The sequence below is a fragment of the Artibeus jamaicensis genome, unplaced genomic scaffold (genome assembly GCF_021234435.1).
Source record: "Artibeus jamaicensis isolate MK-2021 breed Jamaican fruit bat unplaced genomic scaffold, CSHL_Jam_final contig_471, whole genome shotgun sequence".
NCBI lineage: Eukaryota > Metazoa > Chordata > Mammalia > Chiroptera > Phyllostomidae > Artibeus > Artibeus jamaicensis.
In genome coordinates, this window is record NW_026521850.1 from 3,663,538 (window position 1) to 3,690,996 (window position 27,459).

General features: G+C 60.4%; 3 protein-coding genes across 14 annotated transcripts in view; 1 reads left to right on the top strand and 2 right to left on the bottom strand.

Moving 5' to 3' along the window:
- Window positions 1-2,029: 2,029 nt before the first annotated feature.
- UCK1 (uridine-cytidine kinase 1) lies at window positions 2,030-7,166 on the top strand. 2 transcript variants are annotated; one of them, XM_037158534.2, is made up of 7 exons: window positions 2,035-2,264; window positions 2,662-2,821; window positions 3,631-3,727; window positions 3,910-4,052; window positions 4,141-4,235; window positions 5,686-5,734; window positions 5,965-7,166. In XM_037158534.2, the coding sequence occupies exons 1-7, from the start codon at window positions 2,157-2,159 to the stop codon at window positions 6,144-6,146; spliced, it is 834 nt and encodes a 277-aa protein (XP_037014429.1). In that variant the 5' UTR covers window positions 2,035-2,156; the 3' UTR covers window positions 6,147-7,166. The 2 variants fall into 2 exon arrangements, with proteins under 2 accessions (XP_037014430.1, XP_037014429.1); XM_037158535.2 differs by lacking the exon at window positions 4,141-4,235 and having other exon boundaries at window positions 2,030-2,264.
- On the bottom strand, window positions 7,165-22,214 carry POMT1 (protein O-mannosyltransferase 1). 6 transcript variants are annotated; one of them, XM_053667751.1, is made up of 21 exons: window positions 21,920-22,018; window positions 21,483-21,742; window positions 20,629-20,780; window positions 18,755-18,861; window positions 18,565-18,615; window positions 17,898-18,044; window positions 16,996-17,104; window positions 16,555-16,620; window positions 16,376-16,469; window positions 16,039-16,194; window positions 15,278-15,408; window positions 14,851-14,946; window positions 13,203-13,295; window positions 12,516-12,612; window positions 11,455-11,547; window positions 11,033-11,153; window positions 10,712-10,809; window positions 10,110-10,223; window positions 9,502-9,628; window positions 8,663-8,840; window positions 7,165-8,083 (listed from the first exon to the last, which is right to left on the bottom strand). In XM_053667751.1, the coding sequence occupies exons 3-21, from the start codon at window positions 20,748-20,750 to the stop codon at window positions 7,909-7,911; spliced, it is 2,175 nt and encodes a 724-aa protein (XP_053523726.1). In that variant the 5' UTR covers window positions 20,751-20,780; window positions 21,483-21,742; window positions 21,920-22,018; the 3' UTR covers window positions 7,165-7,908. The 6 variants fall into 6 exon arrangements, with proteins under 6 accessions (XP_053523726.1, XP_037014424.2, XP_037014425.2 ...); XM_037158529.2 differs by lacking the exon at window positions 21,920-22,018 and adding an exon at window positions 22,028-22,214 and having other exon boundaries at window positions 15,246-15,408; window positions 16,039-16,469; XM_037158530.2 differs by having other exon boundaries at window positions 15,246-15,408; window positions 16,039-16,469; window positions 21,920-22,019.
- Window positions 22,215-22,868: 654 nt separating this feature from the next.
- The window catches only part of PRRC2B (proline rich coiled-coil 2B), an 82,120-nt gene continuing 77,529 nt past the window's right edge, over window positions 22,869-27,459 (bottom strand). For 5 of the 6 annotated variants that reach the window (XM_053667848.1, XM_053667847.1, XM_037158524.2 and 2 more), the window contains one exon: window positions 22,869-27,084. In XM_053667848.1, the coding sequence (XP_053523823.1) occupies window positions 26,950-27,084 (135 nt within the window). In that variant the 3' untranslated portion in view covers window positions 22,869-26,949. The remainder of the gene's footprint in view (window positions 27,085-27,459) is intronic. The other variant, XM_037158527.2, reaches the window with a different exon arrangement.

Genomic DNA, 27,459 nt, shown 5'->3' on the forward strand with positions numbered 1-27,459 from the left:
GGTGGGGCTACTGAAAGCATGGATGAGGCTGGCCTGGCCCAGCTAGGGAGGGGCTGGTGCGTCTTGGGGGAAGGGCTGCTGCAAAGAGTCAGTCCGGCTGAGGATGGGGTCTGTGAGAAAGGGAGGTCAGGCCTGGGCTTGGTGGAGTGTGAGTCAGATGAGGTGGGGGACTGGCTGGTTGGCTGCCTTCACTGTGGCTAAGAACTGGCTGGCCCAGGGAGGGGCTGTCTCTCCCAAGGTCTGTAAGGCCCCCAAAGGCCAGTGCATCGAGAACACAAAAGGCAGTAGAATCAATGTGGTTAACTGTGAGGAACACTGGCAAATAGATAAGCACAGGAAAACACCCACCAGGCACCTCGTGTGGGCTGGGCCCTGTGCAAGCCCTTTGCCTGCTAGCCGAGCTCAGCTGCTCCGCATGGCCAAGGCAGCAGCCCGGTCACAGCAAATGCCAGCTCCCGAAAGGGTTGCTCCGGCAGCCTGGACACCAGTGGTCTCCAGCCCACCCCCACCCCTGCACATTCCCCATCTGTGCTCCCCAGATAAGGTCTGTGGGTTGGACTGGCCCATCCAGCCTCAGTGCAGGAACCCCAAAGCACTCCACCCTCAGGCTCTGATAAAGGCATGAGCCCCAGCTGCCGCATCTGTCTGCCCTCCGCCTTGACCTCCCATGAGGCCCCCCAAAGCAAGCTGTGCCCTTCCTCTAGGACATAACAAACTTTGCCATTTCAAGGTCTCTCTGGTCTGTTGCTGAGTCCTGCTCCCTTTCCTGCACCCTGAGCTCCACTTAACAGACGTTAATTTAACAGTCACACCATTCCCCCTGTTTGGGAAGTGAGGACACACAGAGTGATCACAGGCCTGCCCAGGTCACTCAGCAGAGGTAAGGTTTGTCCCCAACTCTGGCCCTAGCACCTGGCTCCTGGCCTTGCCAGCCTACTGTGAACGGGTGGGTGGTCCTCGAGTTTTGAGCTCCTGTTTAAATTGTTCTCCATCATCAGGCGGCTGTTTTTTCATGCTGACCCAGCGGTCCCTTCATCAGCTCCCCTCTGTCCAGATCCACAGAACTCGGGAGGCCCAAGTGCCCTTGCACACCGGCTCCCTGATCAGTCCAAGCTGCCCGTGACCCCTCCCAAGATAGGTGAATACCTCGGAAGTTGCACAAACGGGGACTTTGCCTGATATTTGCATGTTGCTCTGCTTCCCCTGCATCGCGTTTCAGCGGCATCAAATATTCATGGCGCGCTCCCAGTGCAGTAGGCGCTGGGGCTGCGAAGAGTCTTGATGCCTGGGGGAAATCTACAATTTGAGCCCGTGGGAGTTGGCCTTCTCCGTGCCAGGCCCTGGGACATGGGTGAGATCCAACAGACTGGTCTCTGCCTTCTTGGCTCAGTGCATGAGTCTGCCTAGCTCCAGAGTCTAAAAGTTAGTCATTGGATGGCATTTGCCCACCATGGCCGGCAGGCTGAAGAGGGCAGGAGGCACTTGCTGCAGAAGACAGTGGGGAGCAACCAAAGGTTCTAGAGGGGGAGGCTGGCGGACACGAGCCTGGCAGTGGCAGGAAATGGAGGATGGGTAAGGGAGGAGGGGAGCCTCAAGGGCTAAGCATGGGTCTGGCAGGGGTGGTGAAGGCGGGAGTGGCTGGCACCGACTAGGGGCGGAGGTGGATGCCCCGCTCTCAAGAGTGCCCGTACGCGGGGCGGCAAAGCCAGTTCCACCTTCCCACCCGGGCCACGGACCTCTGGAGTCCCACGTGCCGACCAGTATCCCCACAGGACCCCTGAAATCACGCGAGATCATTTCCGAAGGCCCGGGCACGGGAGATGTGGATGGAGGGAAGCTTCCCGGCTACAGTCCTCTGCTGGGGAGGCCGCGAGACTCTCGCAGCCGGCTGCGGAGCTGCACAGCTTTTGTCCTTTGCAGCGAAAACCAAGCACGCGGAGCCACGGACGCTCAGACCCCGCCCGGAAGCCGCGGCCAGCCCGGACTCACGCACGCGCAGCACCGCCGGTCACCTCAAACTACAACTCCCGCCGTGCCCCGCGCGCACCCGCTGGGCGGCGGAGGGGCCGGCCTCCGACCGCCGGAAGGGGGTCGGACCGACTGGTTTCTGGAGGCAACAGCAGCGAGGCGCTCGATGCGAGCAGGCGGGGCCGGAGATGGCTTCGGCTGGAGGCGGCGACTGCGGGGGCGCCGCGCCAGAGGCGGACCGGCCTCACCAGCGGCCCTTCTTAATCGGGGTGAGCGGCGGGACCGCCAGCGGCAAGGTAAGGGGCTGCGCGGCCCGGCGGGGCCTGCTGAGTCCCCGCGGCCCCCGGGACACCTCGCGGCGCCGTCACGTCTCTGTCCAGAGAAGAGACCCCAGCCCTCCGCTGCCTAGGTGCCCTTGCCCGGGCGTGGGCGGGGCGGGGGCGGAGGGCTTGCGGCCCTGGTGGACCCGGCCTCGGCCGGGGCTTCGGCAGCGGATGGCGCACTTGTCCTCGGGGCCCCAGCTCGGTGCTGCGCCCGCCAGTACCTCTCGCCAGGCCCAGCCCTCCCGTCGCTGACCCGGTGGGCTGGTGGGCCAGTGTCTTCAGGAGCCAGCTCCGCGCACAAGCACCCAGGAAAGACGCGAGCCTGGCAGGAGGCGCGGTTTCAGGCGGGGACCCCGTTTGTGTGTCCCAGTCAACGGTGTGTGAGAAGATCATGGAGCTGCTGGGGCAGAACGAAGTAGACCACCGGCAGCGCAAGCTGGTCATCCTGAGCCAAGACAGGTTCTACAAGGTGCTGACGGCGGAGCAGAAGGCCAAGGCCTTGAAGGGGCAGTACAACTTCGACCATCCAGGTAGGTCTAGAGACCCTGGGGTAAGCGGGAAGGGGAGGAGGGTAGGCCGTGGGGCTGGGCCCGGGGTTGCACAGAGACTCCCAATGGTCCTACGAGATCACCCAGATACCCCGAGGTGGGGCCAGATGCACTCTGCGAACCCCTTGGTGGGAGCCAGTCCGGAAGTCTGCCCCGGGGAGGGGCCTTTGGGACCACCACTCTGCCCTGTGAAGGTGGAGAAACCCATTCAGCTGCCCACTGCCTTTCTACACACCACTGTCCACCGTGGCTCTTCCTTTCCCCACCTGCCCTGGGGCAAAGCTCCTGAGGGTCAGCAGTGGGCGGGGGCCAGGGGAACAGGTGAAGATGGGGGGGGGCTGGATGCAGCCTGCCTGCCCCTCCCTGAACCGCCCCCCCCCCCCCCCCGTGGGTCCATGAGTGGCTGACCCCCATCTTCATCCTCCTCCTGGGGACCCAAGCGAGGAAGGCTCAACAGCGACAGTCTGTGGTTACTTCCCAGAAATGGAGAAGCAGATACCTGACCAACCCACCTGCCTCTCAGTTGTCAGCTGATCAGGGGACCCCTGTGTTCAGACTTCTGGGTGGGACAGCAGCCTGAGCGGTGGCCCTGCCTGAGATCGGCAAGGACAGGGCCACCCTATGGTTTGCGGGACCACAGGGGGCTCTGCCAAGGGCAGCTTGCAGGCCGTGTGCTCCTTAGGGTCCTTGGTGCCACTGAGCTGTGGCTGGCGGACTCTGAGGCAGAGGGAATCCCCTCTTGTCCCAGTACAGGACACTGGACTATCTTGCCTCTTGTTCCGTCACTGCAGATGCTTTTGATAACAACCTGATGCACCGGACTCTGAAGAACATCGTGGAGGGCAAAACTGTCGAGGTCCCCACCTATGATTTTGTGACCCACTCGAGGTGAGCCACTGGTTCCCAGGAGCTCACTGGGGCCTGTCCTCCAGCCTCACACAAATCGCCCCGCAGCAGGCACTGGCCCATGGTTTCTGTGAACATGGCTCGCCCACCGTGAGGCATCTCCGGGAGTCAGTGCTCAGGAGACCCCATCTCCAGCGGGGCCCACGTGCTGCTCTCGCTTGCAGGCTGCCCGAGACCACAGTGGTCTACCCTGCGGACGTGGTCCTATTCGAGGGCATCCTGGTCTTCTACAGCCAGGAGATCCGGGACATGTTCCACCTGCGCCTCTTTGTGGACACCGACTCCGACGTCAGGCTGTCGAGAAGAGGTAAGGTGGCCCGGCCTCCCTGCGCCCAGCCGAGGCGGGGCACGCGTCTCGGGGTTTGAAGGTGGCCACCCGGCTCGTGTCTCTGCAGTTCTCCGAGACGTGAACCGCGGGAGGGACCTGGAGCAGATTCTGACCCAGTACACCACCTTCGTCAAGCCCGCCTTTGAGGAGTTCTGCCTGCCGGTACCCGCCTTGCACTTGGGTGGGAGCGCCTCCTCTCCCTTCCCGGAGACACGCAGTGCCAGGTTCCGTGGGAGCCGAGGCGTGGGCACACGCGTGGTCTGACTTACAGATGGAGAATTGAGCTCGTACCTGAGCATGCAGGGACCAGTCCTTGGCTCCCAGGCTGCTCTGCCCTCGCCACTCCTCTGCCCAGACAAGTCCTGTGCCCCTGTGGCCACCCCAGCTCCCTCCTCCCTGCATCAGGCCTTTCCCTGGGTCCCTGGGCAAGCCCGAAGTCCCCCAAAGATTCTCTGCTCCTGGCCCATTGGCTTTGTGTGTCCCGCAGTGCTTCTTGTCACTGATGGCACGGTCTTGCTGACCCCCTCCTCCCTTACAGAGGCAAACTTCTCAAGGGTAAGGGGGTCATCCCTTCACTGCCCACAGGGCTGTCTGGCCCACAGGCCAGGGTCCCCAGCTGCTGCTGGCTGGCGGGGAGGGGTCCCCGGTTGTGCAGCTCTCTGTCCTTTCCTCCTCCTGACATTCGTGGCCAGACAGGGCTGTGGCTCTCCTCACTTGCAGTGTCTTAGAGGGACATTTAACAACATTTAAAGGTAAACACACAGCGTGTGGGAACCAGCCTCGGGAGCCTGCCCTGGGTGCACAGCACAGGCGATTTTTCACTGCTGCTGTGGAAGGAAACCCTTTTTGCTCTACAGTTGTGTTCCCTGAAGTCTCTGAAAGTAACCAGAAAACTGACTTGTGTACTGTGGACACCAGATCTGACTGCTGACCCCGTGTGGGGGCAACACTCCTCAGCAGGCCCCAAGAATTGGCCTTGAGCTTGCATGTCCCCCACCCTTCACGGTAGCTCACACTGATTGGGACCAGGCTGTGTCCCTCCCTGCTGTGACGACCTATCTGGGTTCTTTGCTGTCTTCCGTTCCCCCCTGCCTTCCAACAGTGAGCTCACTCGGGAGCTGAGGGTCCCCCTGCCTGCAGACACTGTGGCCCTAGGACTTGGTCCCTGCCTGCCTCAGTGGCTTATCTCGCGATGTGCCTCCTGGGCCCAAGTTCACATTCCAACAGCACCAAGCAGTTCCTAGGTCCATCCCATAGGCCACGCCACACCATGCCCTCCTACCCCCACTTTGCGTGACTTAGGTGAGCCCTCCTAGGGTGCTGGTTGGGTCCTGCCTCTGCCCCCTTCCCACACAGGCTGGGGCAGTGAGCTGAGCTTGGCACGTGAGCAGGTCCGCGCAGCCCTCCGTGGGCAGCACATGCGTGCTGCCCTGCTCGCCCCTCTGGGGCGTCCTCACAAAAGACCCCGAACTGCAGGGGAAGTTATGTTGTGTGCTCAGAGGCCAGGGACCCAGGGCTTGCTCTCTGGCTACCACACTGAGCCCCGAGCAGCCTGATGTCTCCTCCGGGTGGGAGGGAGCCCAGATCCTTACTGGTCCCGTTTGCGTTGCAGACGAAGAAATATGCCGATGTGATTATCCCTCGAGGGGTCGACAACATGGGTAAGAACAGGTCCCACAGGCTGCCTGGCCCTTGTCCACTCCCACAGCCCCATCCCAGCCGACCGGTGACGATGTTACGTCGACTACGCCTCAGTAAAGGGGGCGGAGTCACAGCTTGCTGATCTCGGTGGGTGGGCGTAGCCAGGGAAGGCCAGCCGCCCTGAGGGCTTGCTGCAGGCTTGGTGGAGGGCAGGTGGTGTCACTGACATGCGCTCGCCCGTTCCCCGCAGTTGCCATCAACCTGATTGTGCAGCACATCCAGGACATCCTGAGTGGGGACATCTGCAGGTGGCAGCGTGGAGGGGCCAACGGACGCAGCTACAAGAGGACGTTTCCTGAGCCTGGAGACCACCCCCGGGTGCTGACAGCCGGCAAACGGTCACACCTGGAGTCCAGCAGCAGGCCGCACTGAACAGTGGCATGCGGCCCCGGGCGGGCCCCCTGGAGCTGCCCGCCCGCCCCCACACACACCTGCCATTCCCTCTCTCACCTGGGATGGCCAGGGGGGTGAGGGTCAGGGTGTCCTCAGTGACAGGGACACCTGGACACATCCTAACTGGTGAGAAACAACAGCGTGTGCCGCTTCCTCCCCATGCGGAGGAGGGTGGGGCGTCAGGCCACTGAACAGTGTCACAGGGCGGCCCTGCTCCGCTCACTGCCACAACACTGGCCGTGTCTGGCAGGTGGCAGGCAGCAGACATGGGCTGTGCTATTTTCAGTGACCTCACAGCAAGCAGCTTTTTCTAGTACAGTCAGGTTCTCATGTGCATCAGCTGAAAATTTGAAGAGGTAAAACTTCCCTCTTATGTTCTATATCCCCGTGTGGTTTTATTCTGTTCTGTAACACCATGTTAGTTAGTGACCTTTTAACCCAGTTTCATGACCTGCCGAAGGGCGCTGACCTGCACATGCTGATCTTGGAGCCTGAGATGTCTCCTCCTGGCCTGGGGGGGGCCTCGGAGGACAAGTGTTTTCTCAACCAGCATTGGACAGCAGGCGGGGTCTCCACTGTGCCCAGCCCCGAGCCTGCCTGGCCCCTGCAGATGGGGTCTGAGCCCAGGTGCTGTCTGGGCAGGGCCCGCCCCCCAACACAGCCTAGGACCGGGTCCAGGGCTCTCCCCTCCAGCCATGTGTCTGCCGGCCAGGAGGCCAGCCCGTCTGTCCCCCTCATCCAGGTGCGCACCTCACCCACCTGTCACCTGCAGCGCCCTGCCCATCTCCCCCCTCCTGTGTGGTGGCTGGCTGGGAAAGTTACCCTTTCCTGTTGCCACCAGCCAAGTGGCACGTCAGGTCTCTTGTCAGGCAGTTATGGTTCTACAGCACATGACACTGGCCAAGCTCCGGGGCTGGTTTCTGATGACCGTACCGGCTTTGTGGAGCGTCCTGTGCCCTTTGGGAGAGGGAATCAATAAACAGCACCCACACAAATGCCGCTTTGTCTGTGTTTCATTGCACCAGATGAGGCCAATTCAGGACGAGGAGGTGCTCGCTCGGCAGGCATCTCGCAGGGGTGGTTTTTGTTTTCTCACCGGAGCACGATGATTGTACGGAGAGGACGGGAGACAGACAGACACTGATAGGCTGCCTCCTGGACACACCCCAAGGGGCCCGAACCTACAACCTAGGCATGTGCCCCGATGGGGTCACCTTTCGGTGCACGGACGACGCTCCAAACCACTGAGAAGCCCAGCCAGGGCCCAGGATGGGTTCTGACAGTCACTGGAGTGGCTCATTTGACACTGGAATGTTCCAGGGCAATCCGGGCCTTGCTGGGGCAGAGGTCCCAACTCGTGGGTGCAGTGGATGCTCGGGAGGGAGGACTAGTCCCACCACCAGACCTGCGTCGGTCGGGAGTCAGGCCCTGTCCCGCCAACCCTGACTCGCCCCTCCCTGCCCACTCCCCACTTTTCCTCCGTCACTGAGCCCCACACTGGCCACTCAGCATGTCCTGACTCACAGGTCCTAGGAACTAGTGGACACAGCGTGTGCTTGGTCACGTGGGCAAAACCAGATTCAGCTGAAAATGCCGCGCCCGACACAGGGCCGTGTCAAATGGGACCAGAGTGGAGCTGGGCCCGGCCCGGCCCAGCCCTGCTTGTGGGCCGCATGTCACCAGAGATGGCGAGGCCGGGGCCTGGCCCCATCCTGGTGCTCACCGGACCGGGCCGGGCCTGCTAGTGTTTCCGGATCAAGATGTCCCAGCTCTCTCTCCAGCGAAGGGCCTGGAGTTCGCTGGGCGAGAGCGACGTGTCCCCATAGGTTAGTGGGCGCAGCATGGCGAACACACGGCAGGCAGCAGAGAACCACGCCACCACCAGGGCACCAAAGAGGCTCTTCTGCAGCTCAGACCTGCAGCACCAGAGCAGAGCAGGGTGTGAGGGAAGCTGACCCTTCCTCACCGCGACCTCCTCCACCTACACGCCATCTCGGCCTCCACAACCTGGTGGCCACTGACCCCCACCTGGTCATCAGCTTTGTCACATCCTGCCCGATGTGCCAAGCCCAACCTTCCTCACTCGTCTCCTGCTCCACGTCACCTCAGACGCCAGTGCCACCCACCCCTGCCCTGGGAGACCCAAGTACCCATCCACGCTGGCTGCCAGGCGGTGGCTCACGTCCACACAGCTCTCTGGTTCATCTCCTCTGCACCCCCGTGCAGCCTGGCCACAGCCAACAGCTGGCCGGGAACACGCCCACATCTCTCTGGTCCTGGCCTCCAGTCCTGGCCCCCCGGGCCCGTGTCCTTCCTGCCTCCCATCCGCACCAGCTGCTCCACCCCATACACAGACACAGCCTCGTCCTCCAAACCTGTGGCACCTTGTCTGCGCCTTTTGTGACCTCAACCCCTTCCCCATCACACTGAAATTGTCATTCAGCGGTCCCCTGGACCCAGCCCTAGCCCAGGGGCGCGGCTGCCGAGGCCCACACCTGCACAGGTGTTCACCGACGTGCTGCAGGACCGCGGGGAGCAGCAGGATCTGGAAGGCGAGCGCAGGCAGGTAGTGGTAGAGGAAGAGTGTCTTCTCCATCAGGAAGAAGGGAAGGTAGTTCACGGCCCAGCCGCCGGCGCACAGGGCCCCGGCCAGTGCCCAGCGCTGCCAGGAGTCTGTGGGGACGTCAACTTAAGCTGGACCCCACAAGGCTCTGCCAGTCGAGAACTGACTCACTCACACACCCATGGGTCACACACACAGCCTCTCAGCTCTCGAGCCCCGCCCCTGCCCCCCACTTCCGCCGTGTCTGGAGGAAGAACAGACTCTTAAGAACCCTGCAGCTTCCTGCTGGGTCCTCACTGTCCCTCCTCCTGGGAAATACAGCCCCTTGGGGGCCAGGCCCAGCCTCCGTGTGCTGGTCCCGGGTCCCTGCTGGCCACCGTGCATCAGGAATGTCTAGTTGGCCTGACTCCTCAGGAGCTGGGGAGGATGGACCAGCTCCCAGAGCCCAGCAGAGTGACGGTGCCTTCGGGCCCTGCCTGGCCTGGGGGTTTACTCCTTTTCTGTCTCAAGACGGTTTTAAGCACTTTTGTTACTAGCAAAGCCACGCATGGCAGCTCCGTCCTCAGCAGAGGCTGCTCCTGTCCTGGGCTCTTGGAGCAAACCCCACTCAGAACCTGCAGCTCCCTGGAGATGCCCCTAAGGCCACGCGGAAGCTGAACTGCAAGGATGTTTTGTTTCTGGAGATGAAACAGTTTAAGTCCCCTGGATGCAGAGACAGAGCTGTCCCCTGAAGGCAGTGCTGCGGTCAGAACCCGGCGCGGCTGCACTCACCCTCGGGAAGGTCGTGGATGTTTCTCCGGCGTCTGAGCAGGTACCAGCAGGAGAGCAGGGCATAGAGCGCGGTGGCGAGGCCGGCGGAAGCCCAGATCACTACATTTCCCAGCAGGTGGATCTGAGCCTGGAGCCGAGTGCAGGGAGAGGCTGTCAGTGCCGCCTGCGTCAAGGGGGCGCCCGCAGACCCACACCAAGACAGACCAGACGGCCCATTCTAGAAAGTGCTGATTGGTCTACCCCAGGAGTAGCCAGAACTGTTTGACGGCAGCGAGTGCTGTGGTAGCCTCCTGGGCGGGGAGGACAGCGAGCACCCTTAGCTTGCCTGACCCCATGAGTGCGACCCGGCGCTCAGGCCGGCTGCCTTTTCTATAGGAGGCAGTGACCACAGCTGCCTAACCGAAGTTCTGAGGGGCTCAGATGCGAGGGGCCAGAGCGGGGATGCTTAAAAAACCATGTTCGCCAGAAAGCAGACAGGACCTTACTCCCCGGCGTCTGGCAGGACTGTTGGCCTGAGAGAGAACAGTGAGCCCTGGGCCTGTGGGAGGGCACCGAGGAGAGAGCCCGGGTGGGGGAGGGGCAGGAAGCGGAGGGGCTCTGGGGCTCACACTGGTCCTGGGGTGCAGCCAGTAGGCGATGCTGGTGTCCAGGGTGACCCAGTCCAGCGGCGCTGAGCTGTACTTGTGCTCCAAGTCGTCGCTTCTCACCGTCAGCATCCTCCACTGCAACCGAGCCCAGCCCCCGGTCACTCAGGGACTCCCCAGGGCCTGGGGCCCCCCTCAAGTTCACTGGGGATGTGCAGCACAGGCAGCGTACTGGCCTGGTAGGCACACTCTCAGGAGACCGGACTTCTAACCTGTTGGTGGCCCTGTGAGCTGGCCCGCCCCAGGGGTGTCACCTCGTTTGTGGATGAAGTGACTGGTCTGAGTGCTAGGGTACGATCAGACCAGGGCCCACAAGTTCCTGGTTCTGGGAGCTTTAGGGCTCCATCATACTGCCGGGGGCTCATTTGGGGGCCTCAGAGAGCACCCTGGCAACGGGCCTGCAGAGCCACAGGCCTGGGACCACAGTGCTGTGTGTGTCACTGAGTGGAGGGGGGGGCACACTCCTCCGGTGCCGAGTCAGGTCCCAGGTAAAGACTGACCTTGGGCAGGGAGGAACCCCACCCGCTCCCCAGGGGCAGTCACACCTCCCTCCACCCGCACGCCACCTGCAGCTCCGAGAACCGGGCCAAGAAGCTCAGGTTTCTGCTGACGTCCGTCCGAGCAGGGGAGTGCAGCTCCAGCTCCCTCTCCTTCTGCTCCTGGCCTGACGGAACACACCGGAACCCGGGCGGCATGAGCGGGACCAGGGCCAGATGCTCGGCAGCAGCTGCTGGCTGGCCTGAAGCCACACCCCTGCCTCCGGAGGCCCCCGCACCGCGGCACCTGTTTCCTCCCCCCACGCGAAACTTCTGCACATCAGGGTCTCTGGGCCGGTGGGAAGCTCGGCTCGCCCTTTCACCCCCGGCCGCTCCAGCGGGCAGGCTCACTCCGGCCGTGGCGGTGCTCCTCCACGGTCCACACGGTGCTCTCGTGGAAGCCCCGGGACAGCTTCTCCCCGACCACCTCCAGCTGCCGAAAGCCCCACTCAGGGAGGTGCGCCCCACTCAGCTGGAAGACACGGGGCAGCAGGGCCTGAGGAGACCGCACAGGCCCCGGCGCGGCCCCATGGGAGGGGCCCCCCACGGGAGCACGAGGTCAGCAGCCAGCAGGAGGCACAGACTGCCCCTGCGGGGGGCCTCACGTCAGGGCCCGGCTCCGGGAGCCACAAAGGCCTCTCTGCCTTCAGTGGGAACGTGGCACCAGTTCTAGGCAGACGTCCTGGGGGAAGGGCCGGCCCCGCCGGGTGTTGGCGCACAGGTCTTGTGAGCCAGAGCTGGGCCAGGCCGAGCCGAGAAGCAGCGCCCCTGACCTTCAGGATGGCGGAAGTGTTCACGTGCACGAAGCGGACCTCCGACAGGATGGTCTTCCAGGTCTCCGCGTCCGAGTCCCTGTTCACCACGTCCTGGAACAATGCGGCTGCTGAGCACTCTGCGTGTCGGGCTTCCCCACAGGCAGAGCCGAAGGTGACGGGGCTGGTGTAAGGGGGGCCGCAGGCCGATCCTCTGGGGACACCGCCCCCACCTGTGGAGGCAGCTCACAGTGGAGACTGCGAGGCTGCTGCCCTCCCTGGGCTTCTGGGACGCTGGCTCACCCACAGGGCTCGGAGCCAGGGCCCCAGGGCGGAGGTGGCGGAATGGAGGTTGGAGACTGTGCCCGAAAGGCTCCCTGAGGGGACTCCTGACGTCGGGTAATAAAAAACTAACATCTACAGAGCACCTGGCATTGTCACAGCCTTGCAACGACCCCACGAGGTCACACAGGTTTTGGCAAAAACCGGAGAACCCAGGGGCTGTGTCGTGGTCAGCCGTCCTCCCTGTTCCAGGTGGGACTCAAGGGGCCACCAGCAGAAACGGGGGGGGGGGGGGGGGGGGAGAAAGGGATCAGTGAGGAGCCCCAGCAGCCAGACAGCAGCCGGGGGGCGGTGCCGATGACAAAGGGCAGCGTGAACACCGCCCGTCGAGGTGGGCACATCGGAGGAGAGGCTGGCGAAGCGGAACGTGCACACGCGTGGCGCGGGGGCGTCTGTGGCACGGGGACAGCGGAGGCTCCCTGGTTGACTGAAGGTGGCCGGAGCCCCCGTCCTGTGTTCGGTGGCCTGGGCTTGGGCTGACCACGTGGGAGCACCTCCTTTGGGCGGAGCCACGAGAACCGCACGGAACCCGGAACCGAGCTTATGGGTAAACTGTTCATCCGACACAGGAAGCCCCGGAACCCAGTCTCTGTCCTCTGCGAGGTCCCACAGCCGTTTACGGTGGCACATCAGCTTCCCCACTTTATGCCTGAACCAGTCACCCTAAGCACAGTTTGAAAGGCTCTTTCGAAAGCGTGGACGGCTGCCACGCCACGCCCCTCCCCCCCACTGGGACTCACCAGCCGCCAGAGGCTCTGGGCTGGCATGGAGATGTTGTAGTCCACGTAGCACGACACCTCCTGCGCGTGGGGGCTCAGGGGGGCCGCCACGTCGTGCCTGCAACACCAGACAACGCTCGCAGGGGGTTCCTGGCCCGCTGTTCCTCAAAGGGGAAAGGCTGCTTTTCAGAAACAAAGGCAGCTCAGCCTGAGGGACAACCGCCCGGGTCCCGTAGCCGCTATGACCCAAAGAGGCGCCACCTGAGGCGCTACAGTAAATGAAACTGAGAAGGCAGAAACGATGCAGAGACGAAGTTCCTAGAGAAGAGTGTGGCCAAGCGTCCAGAGGGGCTGGGGGGTGGCCCGGGCACCCCTAAATACAGGCTGCTCAGGGGTCAGGTCAGTCAGGGCTGGCTGACAGTCAACGTGTCCAGACCCTTCCAACCCCATGGAACTCAGTCCGGACCCTGCGGGGCGCACTGACACTCTGGCAGCAGCAAGGACAGAGGGGCCATGGCATCGGGCTGCCCTCCCTCACCTGCACCCTCAAAGCTCACGGGCCGGCCTCCCAGCTCCTGGTCCCTCACCAAGGCCATCTCCTTCCTCCCCTCCCCTGCCGCTGCAGCCCCAGGGAGGGGGAGGCCCCGGGGACAGGGAGGCCCCGGGGACAGGGGAAGGAACAGGCAGAACGGCAAGCGTGGCACTCACGTGTTCAGCAGGCGGGTGGTCATGCCATGCACCAGCTGCACCACGTCCCCGTGCCGCACGGGCCTCGGTGGGTTGTTCACCTCCAGCTGGTGCCTGGGAACACAGGCTGGCTGAGGGCACTTGGGCGCTCACAGTGGGGACAACTGGAACTGCACGGCCACCCGGTCAGTGCGTCCCTGCTACCGGGCAAACTCGTAAAACACAATGTGTTTTACTGAACCTGCTTCTCAAACCCGTGGTCCCTCCCCATGCTTCCACACGGGGCTCTGCCGGCCACAGTCACACTTTGGCTGCTCTGTTACCTACAAACGGAGGCCACGGTGCCAACCCAGAAAGCCTCCCGGCCAGACTTCTGCTCAGTGCACACCCGGCACCTAACTGGTCCCAACGTGGGGCTGAGCGCTGAGCGTGGCCGCTGCCCCCAAGTTACCGCACTAAGTGGAAAACCCAGGAGCAAGGGAGCAAACGGCCTGTGACCGAGGATGTGGGAAGCCAGCAGGACAGTGACTGAGAGGGGGGCGTGGGGCCCTGGAGGGAGGTTAGGGCAGCCTTGGGCACCTGACCCCCAAGATCTAGATGAGGAGGAGCCAGTCGGGTGGGATCGGTCCAGGCTGCGGGACAGAATCTCATGCGATGCAGAGCCTGCAGCTGGAGGCTGCCCCGCTCTAGAAAAGCAGGGGCAGGAGAGCGTGTGAGAGGGGCGGGCGGGAAGGAGCTGGAGCCAGGGGCTGGAGGGCGGGGCCTGGATTTCATTCTGGGGGCAGTGGGAGCTCAGCAAGGGGTTTGAGAAGGGGAGGGACTCGATGCAATCTCTGTTTTCAAGGGCCCCTCAGGGGGCTGCTGAAGCTGGCGTGGGGGTGGTGGGAGTGAATGCAGACCCTTCTGGGGGGCAGGGAAACAGGACCCGGAGACCTGGACAGGTCAAGAGCTCATTTGGAAGCAGAACCGTTAGCACTGCTGACTGACGGGAGGGAGGGAGGGAGGGGAGGGGAGGGGAGGGGAGGGGAGGGAGGGGAGGGGAGGGGAGGGGAGGGGAGGGGAGGGGAGGGGAGGGGAGGGGAGGGGAGGGGAGGGGAGGGGAGGGGAGGGGAGGGGAGGGGAGGGGAGGGAGGGGAGGGGAGGGGAGGGGAGGGGAGGGGAGGGGAGGGGAGGGGAGGGGGGTCCCATCTGTGGGTCTGAGCAGGAAAATGGCTTCCGAGGGGGGTGGGGGCAAGTTCTTGTTGTGCAGAGAGGGGTGGGAACAGGTCTGCCAAACACCAGGGGGCACTGAGTGGGCACCTCACTGCGGGATGATCTCACCTGTGACCCGGGGTCCCCCCCTCAGGGCTGGGCTGCAAGCTTCGGGGAAAGAGGGATGGAGGACAGACAGGAGGGCCGAGGTCTGTCCCTCCAGGGCCTCCTCTGGCAAGGTCAGGAGGGGAGCTCTGCCAGCCACCCTTGAATTAAAAATGGCTGGTGTGGCTCAGTGGATTGAGTGCCAGCCAGCAAACCAAAGGGTCACCAGTTCGATTCCCAGTCAGGGCACATGCCTGGTTGTGGGCCAGGTCCCCAGGGGGCAACATACAAGATGAACCACACCTTGATGTTTCTCCCCCTCTTTCTCCTTCCTTCCTCCTCCCTCTAAAATAAATCAATCAAATCTCCGCACCTGCCGGGGTCCTTGACAATCCACCAGTTGTTGACATCCTTGAAGGGGTAACAGGTCACCTGCTGCTGGTGGGAGCTGCCCCGGCCGTTGCTGTACCTGTGGACAGGCCCACACAGAGCCTCGGCTCACGGGGTCTGGCCCGGGGCCCACTGGTCGCTCTCCCAAGGCCCCTGCGAAGCCGGCCTGGCGAGGGGCCTTGGGAGCATAAGGCCCAAAGGACAGGAAGCTTGACTCTAAGGGCGGTGGGAACACACGCCCTAGGCGGCAGCACAAGTGCCGGGCACACAGTGGCCAGCGTGGGCGCGTCAGGCTCACCGGGGCCCCTGCCCTGCGGGACTCGCACCTAAAGTGAAGGCTGGTGGGGCCCAAAACGTGAAAAATAAACATTTCACCACCTTCCACTGAGGACGGCAGCGGCTCTCCTTACACTATGGGGTAGGTGCTCTGGTGGGAGTGGAGCCAGCAGGGCACAGGTCTGCTGGAGGCGCTCTTCAGAGTGACCTGGGAACCGTAGGCCACCTCCAGGGGCTGGCCCTGTGTGATCCGAGCCAGCCCTCCCTAGGACAGGAGCAGACGGCGGCAGGTGAGAGGCAGAGACTGGTGCGGCGACCCTCATGGCCGCTCCTCCGTCGGGGAGCGTGTCTGGGGCGTGGGCAATCACAGTCCCACACAGCAGGACCCTGCCCTGCGACACCAAACAAAACCACCACGGCTGCCTCGCCTGATGGCGACCCTGGGAGCCGGGCACCCGCGAGCCCCACCGTGCCCCTCACCGAATTCAGACCGCATCCCATGAGACAAGATAATCACGTCTGTTTAAGGCAAAACCAGACTTGAGTGGAAGTTGACCCCAAACGCAGAACTGGCCTCAACAGAGCCGGCCTTTCAGAGCAGGGCCGGGCGACTCCCGGCCACGGTGCCCGACCCCTGCACCTGGGGCACCTTGCTGTTTCTGCGAAGGCCGCCAGAGCGGACCCCGGCGCTGTGCCAGTCCCCAGAAGCACCTGCACCGCCGGAGCCCACAGGGCCCTCTGTGGTCGCCGGGGACCACCCTGGTGCGAGCTAGGCTCTCACTTATTTCTGCAGTCTGCGGCTCAGGACTGGAGGGCCGAACGGAAGTGCACGCTGCATTTCTCCACCTGGTTTTCCCGCTAATCTCCCCATGTGAAGTGGGGCGTCCCCTCTCACCTCCAGGCTGGCCTGGAACGCACTGGACATGATCTGGTCGTGGGGCCCGGAGCGGCAGAGCAGAGTCAGGTGGACGTAGAAGAAGAGCACGTAGGTGACGACCGGGACAAGCAGCAGCGCCACCGCTCGGGCCAGCACGTGGCAGAGCACGCGGACCTGCCGAGGCGGAAGGCGGAGGAGTGGTCCCTCCCACACACACAGGGAGGCGCGCCCACCTCGCAGGGCAACGCAGCCCCGGCCTCCTGTCCCCTCCCGAAGCAGCGCCCGCAGCGGCGCATCCCATCCTCTGCGCATCCTGCACAGCCAGCCTGGTGCAGCACCTGCCATCAGAACTCACGTTTGACAGGTCCTGGTCTCCTATCAGGTGCCAGGTATGCACGGCGGCGACTCCAAGCACCAGCAAGTACGTGAAAACACCCATGTACTTGATGCTGAGAAGACCCGTGGAGAGGAAGTTAAAACGAGACAGAGACGAGGAGGGTGTGGGCGCCCATCAGACTCGGGGGACAGACTCACCCAACTGCACAGGAGCAGGCCACTCCTGTCAGCATCAGCCAAAGCCACCAGCTCGGAGAGAAGGGCCTGGGGGCAGAACGAGAAGGCAGGGCTGGGGACAGTTCCTCCAGCCTCGTCCCCTCGATCTCCCGGGTCACGTGGCTGTCCCGAACTTCAGGGACAAGGAAAATGAACCCTCTGCTTCAAATCATCAGCCCCAGTTAGGTTTTTCTTTTTGGCCAGAACATTTCTCCAGCTTAAGTGTAAGTTACAAAAAAAAAAAAAAAAAAAAAATGAGGATGTGTTTGTGTCTATGAAGTCACAAGCCAAAGGCCAGTCTAGGTGACCAAAAGCTCGAGAGCAGCTCCCTGTAATGAAAAGGTGTCAGCCCTCCTCGGGTCCACAGACCACCCAGCTTCCTCTTCCTCATTAACGAGGAAGGGCGGGTCCCACCTTCCATACCTGTGTTTTTGGGAGTTGAACTTCAGGTAGGACAGCACGGCCAACAGGTTGAAAAATATTAACACCGATTCCAAAAGCATGAGCCTTGACTGAGTGACCAGAGCATTCTCTGTGGGGAAGGGGACATGCGTCAGCGGTAAGGACGCGAGGGCATGGGGACGAAGATGAAAACGTTCACGCAGACAGAGAAGATTCTAAAAGGCTCAGAACAGAGGGGCGGGGCATTCAGAATGGGGGGCGGTGCCTGGCAGGGGTCTTGATCCACTACCCTGAGGGCAAACGCTTAGGTGTGAGTCACACCTACGAAGACCCCAGTCTCGGATAGTGACTCCGAGTCACTGCACTTTGGGGAGCCTTTCTCCTGGTCTGCAGAAGAAACAGCAAACCCTGCAGGGCTGCCCTGAACGTTTTAACACCGTGTGGGCACAGGGTCTCCCCAAGAGCCGTCACTCAGCAAACACAAATCTTTTTGTCTTGGAGTCTGACTTTGCCTGTGAGTTACTTCCACTGGTCTGTAAACCTGGGCTGAAAGCCCTTCCCGAACAACACCCACGGAAGCTCCCACCTCGCTGGGCTGGGCCTGGGAGGCGGTGGAAGGAGGCAGGTTATCGGTGAGGGGCAGAGGGGCGCAGGTGGAGGTGCTCACAGCGACCTGGGCAGGCTGTCTGCGCCGCCCGGTTTACACGGCTGCCCCCCGCCCCACAGCCCGCAGCCTGGGAGAGGGGTGACTCCAGAGTCAGATGTGGACCAGCTGCTGAGCTTCCTTCTCCCCTGGGAGTAGGAGCCACTGCGGGGGGGCACATCTACTAACCCCTGAGCTCTCCTGGGCCACACCAGAACCTAACGGGGCCCGCGCTCCTCCCACCTGGGCCGCACCACAGCCGGCAGGGCCAGGGCCTCACCGATGAGCACCAGCAGGGCGGCTCCCACGGCGGCACAGTGGGAAAAGCCGAGCTCCCCCATGATCTGGTAGGCCATGGGGACTGCGAGGGCCCCTGCGAGGGCCGGCAGCAGGCGCAGGGATCCCACGGGCACATTGCTGCTGTACTCTGGGAAGCGACCAGGGACACTGAGCACACTGCGCACACACCACCGTGGTTTTAAACAGTTTCACGTTCGCAGACTCCAGGACGGAAGCCCATGAGACCGGGGACGCCATCGGGACCTGACGTGGAAGAGCACCTGCGACACAAGCTCGCTGCGCACACGGGGACGGTGACTAAGTCTGGAAGGGGCTGATGCCTTATATTTATAAGTCACCCACCCAGTTCCTGAAACATCACAGCAGCACACGTGATTTCCACGCACAAACAATGCCCAAGATGGGATGCTCATGAAGACTGTGCGGTGTGTGCCAAAAACTATAAATAAAACAGTCACTGTGACTAATGAGCACTGAGACATTCACTGGTTTTGCTGAAAGCCTTTCACCTGCACGCCCGCAGGCAGCCGATCGCATCCTGGGCGCGACCTCCAGCCCACACCTGTGAGGTCCTGCGCAGGCGCTGCCTGTCCACTCTGACAGGGGACCAGGGGACCACTGACAGGGGAGGGAACACGGTCCTTTACCTGCTCCGATTCTGTTCCACACGAAGTTACCGTCGAATCCTCCCAAATAACCTGAAACAGGATCAGTCAGTAAGGATCGCAGTCGGCAACACTCCAGCCGTGCCAACCTGCTGCCAGGAGGGAAACCACGGTAAACCAGTAACGAGACATGGCTTCTGCCTTCTGACCTCCACGTTGGAAGGGCTCCTACCTCCCAGGGCCAGCAGCATGTGGCCCAGGGGTGGTCCGCTGCCGTCGAAGAAGAAGACTCGCTTCATGTAAAGAGAGATGTACTGCCCATAGTACACTTCGTCGAAGCTGAAAAACAAGCCTGAGTTACATTTCACTACAAACCGTAGCTTTAAAAGGCGCCAGGATAAACGTGCTCCTGTTTCCAAATGACTTCAAGGAGTGGTCGGCAAAGGCCGGACCTTCTACCCCAACCACGAGTGGGCCCCAGATATGAGAGCATCATCTGTCTGTCGGAACAGGCCTTCCCGACACGGACTCTACTGCTCTCTCCAGCTTTGATTTAGGGTGTACACTAGCCAGCCCCCCGAAGGACCCCCCCCCCCACGCTGATCCCCTTGTCTATCAGCACTACGCAGGAACCAACCACAACAGAACGTTCTCCAATGCTGACCGGAAGGAACTGCTGTCAGCTGTGTTCAGGTGTGATGGCACTCCTGTGGTTATGTGTTGTTCAAGAACCTAGAGTTCTGAGAGCCCGTCAGGGTGGGGAAAGTCGGTCTACAGTCCTGAGTACATGAAGCAGGCTTTATTCTCGTATTATTACTTAATTTTTGTATTATTTGCCCCACAAACTGTAAACCTACTTTGCGCACCCACGTATACTGAATTATTTATGAATGAAATATGTCTATGACGTTCAAAAGCGTCCGCTGCAGTGAGGGGCGGCTATGAGCTGGTAACTGTTGAAGTTGGTTCATGAATACATCGGTCAGGGGGTCGTTACGCTATTTTTCCTACTTTTGTATGTTTAATGTTTCCTTTTCTTTTTTTTTTAAAGATTTTATTTATTTATCTTTTAGAGGGGAAGGGAAGGAGAGAGGGAGAGCAATGTCAATGTGTGGTTGCTTCTCATGGGTCCCCTGCTGGGAACTGGCCTGCAACCCAGGCATGTGCCCTGACTAGGAATCAAACCTCGATCTCCTGGTTTGCAGGCTCACGCTCAATCCACTGAGCTACACCAGCCAGGGCTAATGTTTTCTTTTTTAATTATTTTACTGATTATGCCATTACAGTTGTCCTGATTTCCCCCCTCCACCCAGCACCCCCTACTCCCTCAGGCAGTCCCCCCACCATGGTTCATGTCCATGGGTCATGTGTATAAGTTCTTTGGCTACTCCGTTTCCGACACCGGACTATTCCCATGGCTATTCTGTAACTGCCTATTTGATCTTTTTAATCCCCTCACCTCTCGCCCATTCTCCACACAGTCCCCTCTGGTGTTTTCCATAATGAAATATTAAACAAGCCCTGGCTGGTATGGCTCAGTGGATTGAGCACTGGCCTGTAAACTGAAAGGTTGCTGGTTCGATTCCCAGTCAGGGCATATGCCTGGGTTGCAGGCCAGGTCCCCAGTTGGGCACATGCAGAGGCAACCAAATCTCTTGCACGGTGATGTTTCTTTCCCTTTCTCCCTCTCTCTAAAAGTGAATAAAATTTAAAATCTTAAAAAAAAATCAAAAGTTAAGTGAAAAAGAACACATGCATTAATCGGGTAACAAACAGCAGCCCTTTAATAGTGAAAGGAACGATTTCCAATTGTGACAAAGAGCACACTCTAACGTCGGTGAGCACTCACTTCCCTACACTTAGTGTCCTGCCCTCCAGTCTTCAGTTTTTCAATGGTCACCAGAGGCTACTGCGCTTGGTACAGACCTCAGGGGCAGACTGAGCAAGTAGACTCTGGAGGGGTTTTCCTGGGGACACACCAGCCTCTCCTCTAACTGCCCCAAACATCGATCGCCAACAAGCCCAGAATTTCACTCTCCCGTTTACGCTGTCGCCAACAAATTACAGTTCTTTCTGATTCACCCTGAAAGGCACTGTTTGGCTTACACCACAGCCCTGGGATGGGCGAGTCGCCACAGTCGGCTCAGTAACCCCACCACAGTCAGAGCCACCACATTCAGGTTGACATCGGCCGTCACCACTACAGGGCGCTGCAAAAATTCCAACATCTCGTAGAAAAGCCAGCCGCAGTGCAGCCCCTGGAAAAGACCGTAACAGCTGTCACAGTAAATGGGTGGCAACCAGAAAGGCTCAGAGGCTGCAGGAAGGTCAGATGCACCAGGGAGGACCATGCTGGGGGACTGGCGGGAGTCAGAAGACAACGCAGTCAACCAAGGTGGGACTTCAGGAACCTCCAGACCGAATACCCACTCTATCTCGTTCCAGCACCTGCTGAGCACCTCCTGGGAGGCAGGCCGCTGGGATGGACAAGGTGCCTCCCGGACCCCCTCCCGCCTGGGCCAGTGTTGCCTGTTCACATCTCTGTGACCTGAGCCTTCAGAGCCTCAGAGCCTCCTCCTCCGCCCCATGCGCCTCCCTCCCTTCCATCCTTGGGCAGTACCAGGCCCTGGGGCCCCTCTTTTCACCCCGAGGTTTTTCTCTTCCTGGAGTGCCACTTCTCTAAGGCTGAGTCTGCCCCTGATGCCCCCCGCCCTGAAGCTGCATCAACCTGGCAGGCGCCCCCCCTCTTCCTGGGTGCTCCCCTTATCTCCCGCAGGCGGCACTCGTCTCCAGTCACTAGGTTCCCCAGAAGTTTCGCCTGCCCCCGGAACCCCGCTTCTTTCCCCTGGCGCGCCTGTCCCGGCCCCGCCCCCTGTTCCAACGGCATTGGACACAAGATGACCCTGCCCCCCCAACCCCGTCTTCCCACTGGCCTCTAGTCCCCAGAGCGGCAAACGTACTCGCGTTTCGTCCAGTCTCCGCAGTGCTGCTCCCCAAGTCCTGCTACGCCTGAAATCGTCGGCGGGGGAGGAGGAGTACTGTTCGCTGCTCGGCGCTCAGCACCTCCCACCGACCTGCTAGACGCTGGATTCGCCAGGCCTGTCGGGACAGGCAGAGGCGCGCGTGCGCGACGCCGACGCAGACTCCAAGGTTGTCACGTGAAGGCGTCCCCTCTCTAGCACGTCAGTAAGGGCTTTGGCGTTACTGTGTGCCTTTGCGTCTTTTAAAACAAGAGGGACTGTATCTGCCTTCCGCTCAGCGGAAGTTTCTTTTTTTAAACTTTTTAAAATTTAAATAAGGAGAATTCTTTCATATGGAAAGAGTTAGTACAATCACATATTTGAAAGGAGAAACAATAGGTATTGAACTGGAGGGAAAGCGGAAGGGGCAGACGCACCTGTCCTCACTGGAACGGCGGGAACGGCGACATTAACCCGCTGGAGCGCTGCTTTCCAACTCCCTTGTCTACGTGCGTGTTAACGCGGAAAGACTACTGCAGACTCACCTGAGACTACGGGTCTTTGCTGTTTGCTAAGCCTTTTTCCCCCGCGTTGGTCACCCCAGCATTAGGTGACGCCAGCTGTTACTTCTCATTTACCCGCGATGCCCCCGCTGTGGCCAGAGGTCTCCCTGGACCCCGGGAGGAGTGGGGCTGGACTGTTGGGCTCTCACCTTGGCGGGAAGTTCAGTGAACCGATGTCGCGAGGGGTTGGGAACCCAGGGGACAGGTGTGCTCAAGACTCCCCCTAGGGGCAGGGTTTCCTCATGGAAACTGTTAAATTCGGGGACAATTCACAGCTTGGCTGTATTCCTAGCTGGTGCCAGGCGCTATGCTCAGTGCTGCCCTTGACCCCTTGGAATCCACACTGCTCCCTAAGGTAGGTGCTGCTAAGGCAATAGCGACGGAGTATCAATGCCTCTTAAAGTCACAGAGCTAGAAGATCGCAGAACAGAATTACTGCCCAAACCCAAATCCACGCCCTAGCCCCTTCTCTGCCCCATGCCTCCCGGTCCTTGCTCTTTCCTACCCCAGAGCGCAGCACAGCCCTCGCCTACTCCCAGGAAAAGGGATCCTAGGCCCAGCAGCTGAACAGAACAAAGCAAATGCTCACCTCTCACCCACTGGCCTTTCCCAGGAGGGGGAGGGAGGGCAGACGAAGCCAGCTCGTCTCCCACACCATTCGGGGCAGAGGGCGCAGACTGCTCCCGACGCCCGTTTGGAAGGTGCACCTCCCCCACAGGCTGTCTCCCCTCCCCCACACTGCTTCGGCCAAGAGACCCGCTGAAAAGGAAATGGCAGAACTGAGGGGGACACAGCCTCAGAAAAAGCATGTTCAGATGTAGGGTTTCTTTTTTTAAACTTTTTTTTATTTAAATAAGGAGAATTCTTTCATATGGAAAGAGTTAGTACAATCACATATTTGAAAGGAGAAACAATAGGTATTGAACCGGAGGGAAAGGGCGAAGGGGTAAGTGTGGCCCCAGGGCCTGGTGAACCCGATATTCCATTTCCCATCCAAGGTACAAGCGCCCCAGAAATAATGTATAAACAAGCTGCACATTACACCTTTAGCCATCGTCTGCCCTTTCAAATATCTGGTCTACATGAAAAGACAAAGAGAGGAAAGGCCAAAATAAAAAACAGAAGGAAACAGAACCAACCTTCTCAAAAAAACCCCAAACTCTCTTTACTATGCAAGGCATGAGGTCAAAGCTTACAGTGCGTGTCCCCTTTAAACAGTGGGGAAGGGTCATCCACATAGAGCCTTGTAGACACGTCCCCTTGGAGGCTTTGTAACAAGCTGCAGGCGGGGCCCCGGGACCCCGCTGCCGTGTGGAGGCCACCCAGCCCAGGCAGAGGACGGTGACAGCAGGCCGGTCGCGCCTGGAAGATGACCAGCCACATATGCACTGGTGGTCCGGGTGGTGAACATGGCCGAGGACAGAAGGGGTCTGACCCCAACACCGAGTCGTTTCTGTCCTGGGTGACCTATTTGTCTTAGTTCCGTCTCACATTTTCAAACAGGAAGGGCTGGCTTTCTGAAATCCGCGTTCCCATTCATCACAGACCACGACAAAGCACAAACACTGCAGCAGCACCCTTGGGCGTCGAAGGCCAGTTCCGCAGACCTGCTAACCCAGGCTTGCTCTGCAGGTGGAGAGGGACGAGGGCAGGTGAGAGGCAACGTGCAACTACTTGGAGGAGGGAAACCGACCGGCAGGGAGGGGCTGTACCAGTCTGCCACACGATGATGGACCAGCTCTGACCACGGCCGTGCACACCCTCAGCCTCCTTGGCTCTGAGCATCAGTCACAAGCCCCACCAACCATCCGGGAGGCAGATCCAGAAGACAGGAGGCGAGGGCATCGCTGGAGAGAACGGATGCCAATGTTGAACAACATACCCCAGTATTCCTAGAAGTGGCTGGAATGACCGCAGCTTTGGGATTGGACAAACAGGTTTTTCTGAATGTGTAAGTCATCCTGTTTTCCTCCGTAAGGAACCTAGAGCCGTTAGTGTATAAGTTCCAAGTCTGAAAACAGTAATGTGGACGAAAAGGGGAAGCAACAGTGAAGGAAACCAAACCAAACAGAGCTAGCAGAGAGATCTTCAGTGGGTGGGCGATGCCTCTCGGGAACCCCCCCACTCTGGGACTTCACTCCACTGAGCAGATGACGCCAGACACACTGCGGCTGCGACGCAGTGGCTGCACAGTCGGTGGCCAGGGCGAAGCTGCCAGCGTCAGAAGGGAGGGTGACGTGGGCAGGTAAAGGTGTGTGCGCAGGCTGACACCACCCCCATCTCAACAGCGGCGAAGGTTAAGTTCTGTTTTCCACCCGTTCCCGCCAGAGGCCCCAGGACATCCTGGCGGAGGCCTCTGCGTGGCTTTGCGCTCTGAAGAGGGGGTGCGGGAAACCAAAATAAGACCCAGAGTCCTACTACCTTGAGCTTGGCTCTAAAACCACGCGAAAGGAAGAGATTGCACCTTAAAACATTTCTGCACTAAAAACTGCACTTAATCAGACCAAGGAAGGGACGGAGTGCCGGGCAGGTCCGCGGCCCCCCCTCCGCCCCATGTCCCACCGGAGACCTGGGTCTCCGTGGGAAGAGGCTGCGCGTGGAGGCACGGAGTCGGCGACAGCACTGAACGTCACATGCAAGTTCCTGGCCTCTCCTGCACAGAACAGTTCAGACATTATATATAAATAGAGCAGTGAAACATTTACTTTTTCTTCACCTAGACCTACAACATCAATACATATAAATAAAGTCTAGTGTTTCCTGTTTTTATTGGGATGGGGGAGAAAATACAGGGGTGGAGGAAAGGGCTGGAGAACAGGTGACACCTTTGTGTTCACTTTTTCTCAAACAGAAGTACTGCCACTCTGATGGCAGGATCACCTGAAGGGAACAGTTTGAGTTTTAACAGCATTCAAGACTGTTCTGTGGAATTTCAAAACGAGAAAACCTTTTTTCCTGTGGGCAAACAGTGGGCACCAGAATCGAGCATGAGGGGCCTGGCGGGGTGTCCTGGAGCACAGCCAGCGGGGCCTGTGGGTCTCCTGCAGGCTGGGCCGCGGGCGCCAGCCACCCACCTGCGGGGAAGGGGCACAGCAGATGGGCTCCAGGGGCAGGCAAGCGCAGGCCACTCTGTCAAGTGGGCAGCCTGAGAAGGGAGGTCAGAGTACAGATGTAGGGATGAAAAGAAAAGAAAGAAGCCAGTAAGAAGGTCGGAGAATGGCAGCGAAAGGGGGCGCTGAAAGCTACAGGCTGAGCATTAAAGCGTCTTCCAAGAAACTGGCCCTTTCTCCAGATGCTGCGTGGGGGGTGCCCGGGGACTCCGCCAGGAGGCTGCGCCCCCCCACACCCTTAAAGCATGAGCCACACAGTCTGAGTTCCCCCAGCACTGCTCATGGCGTCTCATGCCCCGTGGTCTGCAATGGATGCAGAGCTTAGAAACTCAGTCTGATCATCTGTCACACACCTGTGGTGACAGACAGTGAACATCCCCACCCACCAGTCCTCGGGGCCAGGTTCTATGGAACTAGCGGCAGCAACCCCTTTCAGTAAATGGCCAATTAGTTCCTTGGAAGGGCGTGTGTGAAACTTGAACTTTCCCCTTCCCTTTCCTTGGAATGACAGAATTCTGGGTGAGTCTAGTTCTTCTGAAAACAACAAAAACTCAGCATGAAATGGCTCAAGCGATCATCCTGCTAGAAGCTGCCCCGGCCATCCTGGAACCCTGGTCACACTGTGACATGGCCTCCCCCTCGGCCCTGCCCGGCCTGCTGCTCCACTCAGCTGGAGCGAAGAGGACGATCGGACGCCCCAAGCAGCCTTGCAGCCCGCGGGCCCCAACACGCGACCGTCCTGGGGGACCTCACGGTTTCCCATCAAAAGCTGTGTGAGGCAGAGGGACAGGGGCGTTCGGCTGAGGAAGAGGTGGGGTGAGGAAGAAGAGAGGAGGGCACACTACGGAGGGCGCCCGGGGGGTGGTGTGTGTGCAGGAGCAGCCCCTGCAGGGGCCGGAGCCCCAGGAGCAGAGACGCCTTGGGGGCCTGGTGCTGTCGCTCACACATCAGGCCCAACTAGAAAACGCCATGACTCCCTGCTTCGGTGAGTCACCTTGGGGCCAGCGGTCAGCATACCCGAGGGCATCAGCAAGTCCGGGACAGAAATTCTGTCTAATTCTTATGCTGAAAATGCCATCAACCTCACTGGGCTGCCCATAAGCTCCCTGTGGTCACCAGGCTGGGGCCAGAATCCACCACTTCCGAAGCACACAGTTGGACACGAGGGTGTTTGTGATGGGGACTACGTGACCCCGCTTCTTTTGCAAACCCCCTCACGGGTTAACCGACCGAGAGAGAGAGAGGAGGGGGCACACAGGCCGTCTCTTGAGGTTGAGGTACCAACTTTAACAGGAGGGAGGTTAACGAAGCTACTAGAGTATGAGACGAGGTCAGAGAGAGGCTGACGAAGAACTTAGGAAAGTTCAGCTACCAAGAATAGCTTGCGTTTCATTTTCCCTTCTCCTTTGTGGAAACCTTAACTGCTTTTCAAAACAAAACCCTCCAAACTAAAGGACCCCGCTGCCACGCCGCCGTGCTAGGGGCGGGACAGAAGGCAGCACTGAGCAAAAACACCCAGCGAGGAGCAGGCCCGAGGCGGGCGAGCCTGCACCGGCCGAGGCGCCAGTGGGCACGGCTGGGGTGGGAAGGAGGCAGGACAGGGGTCGTTTGCTGTTGGTGTGTATTAAAGCAAGCAGGTCAACGCCACGTAGCCACAGAGCAAGCTGGGTGGACGTCAGAGCTCTCGGGAGTGCAGAGGAGAAGGGACAGAGCTCCACCGAGCCAGTGACCAGACGAGAGGCTGCTGAGCCTGGAGAGCACCCTGCCCTGGGAGGCCGAGTGGCGGCACCGTCCTCAGGCCTTGCTCTCCTCCACTTTCACTGCCCGAGGCTTGATGGCTCCGGTTCGCTTCATCTGGGAGGCGGCCAAGGGGGCCTCCTGCAGCTTCACGGCTCCCAGGCTGGGTTTTTCATCCACTCGTGGTTTTGCCTTTGGACAGAGGAGCAGGGACAGAGGAGTTACCCTCACACGGAAACGGCAGTCTGGGCCCATAGCTGCCCCAGCCCCGCCCTGCTCCCGAGTCACACGGAAGAGCTCCCCCACGGAGCCCATCTTCAGGTGGAAGGCAGACCCAGAAGGAACTCCTGGAGAGGGCACGAATGCCACTGCTCTGTCCCCTCCTGTGGGTGCTTACTGCAGTGATTCAGGGGGGCAGGACACCGGGCCTCTGAGGGGCACGTCTGGAAGCAGCTTTTCAAACCACTGTGCCCCCTGCCCAAACAGAGGTCCCGCAGAGCCCACCTGTCTGCTGGGGGCGGGGCCTCCAGGCAGACCGGTGACTCCCCCCGACCCGCACTTGGTGGG

Excerpts from the sequence above, each read along its gene's own strand:
- UCK1 (XM_037158534.2), top strand. The coding sequence starts at position 2,157 with ATGGCTTCGGCTGGAGGCGGCGACTGCGGGGGCGCCGCGCCAGAGGCG. Across the intron at positions 2,265-2,661 it reads GCGGGACCGCCAGCGGCAAG|TCAACGGTGTGTGAGAAGAT; the intron begins GTAAGGGGCTGC and ends TGTGTGTCCCAG. Across the intron at positions 5,735-5,964 it reads TCGAGGGGTCGACAACATGG|TTGCCATCAACCTGATTGTG; the intron begins GTAAGAACAGGT and ends CGTTCCCCGCAG.
- POMT1 (XM_037158529.2), bottom strand. The coding sequence starts at position 20,750 with ATGTTGGAATTTTTGCAGCGCCCTGTAGTGGTGACGGCCGATGTCAAC. Across the intron at positions 16,621-16,995 it reads TTCAACTCCCAAAAACACAG|GCCCTTCTCTCCGAGCTGGT; the intron begins GTATGGAAGGTG and ends TTCTGCCCCCAG. Across the intron at positions 16,470-16,554 it reads GCCTGCTCCTGTGCAGTTGG|CATCAAGTACATGGGTGTTT; the intron begins GTGAGTCTGTCC and ends GGGTCTTCTCAG.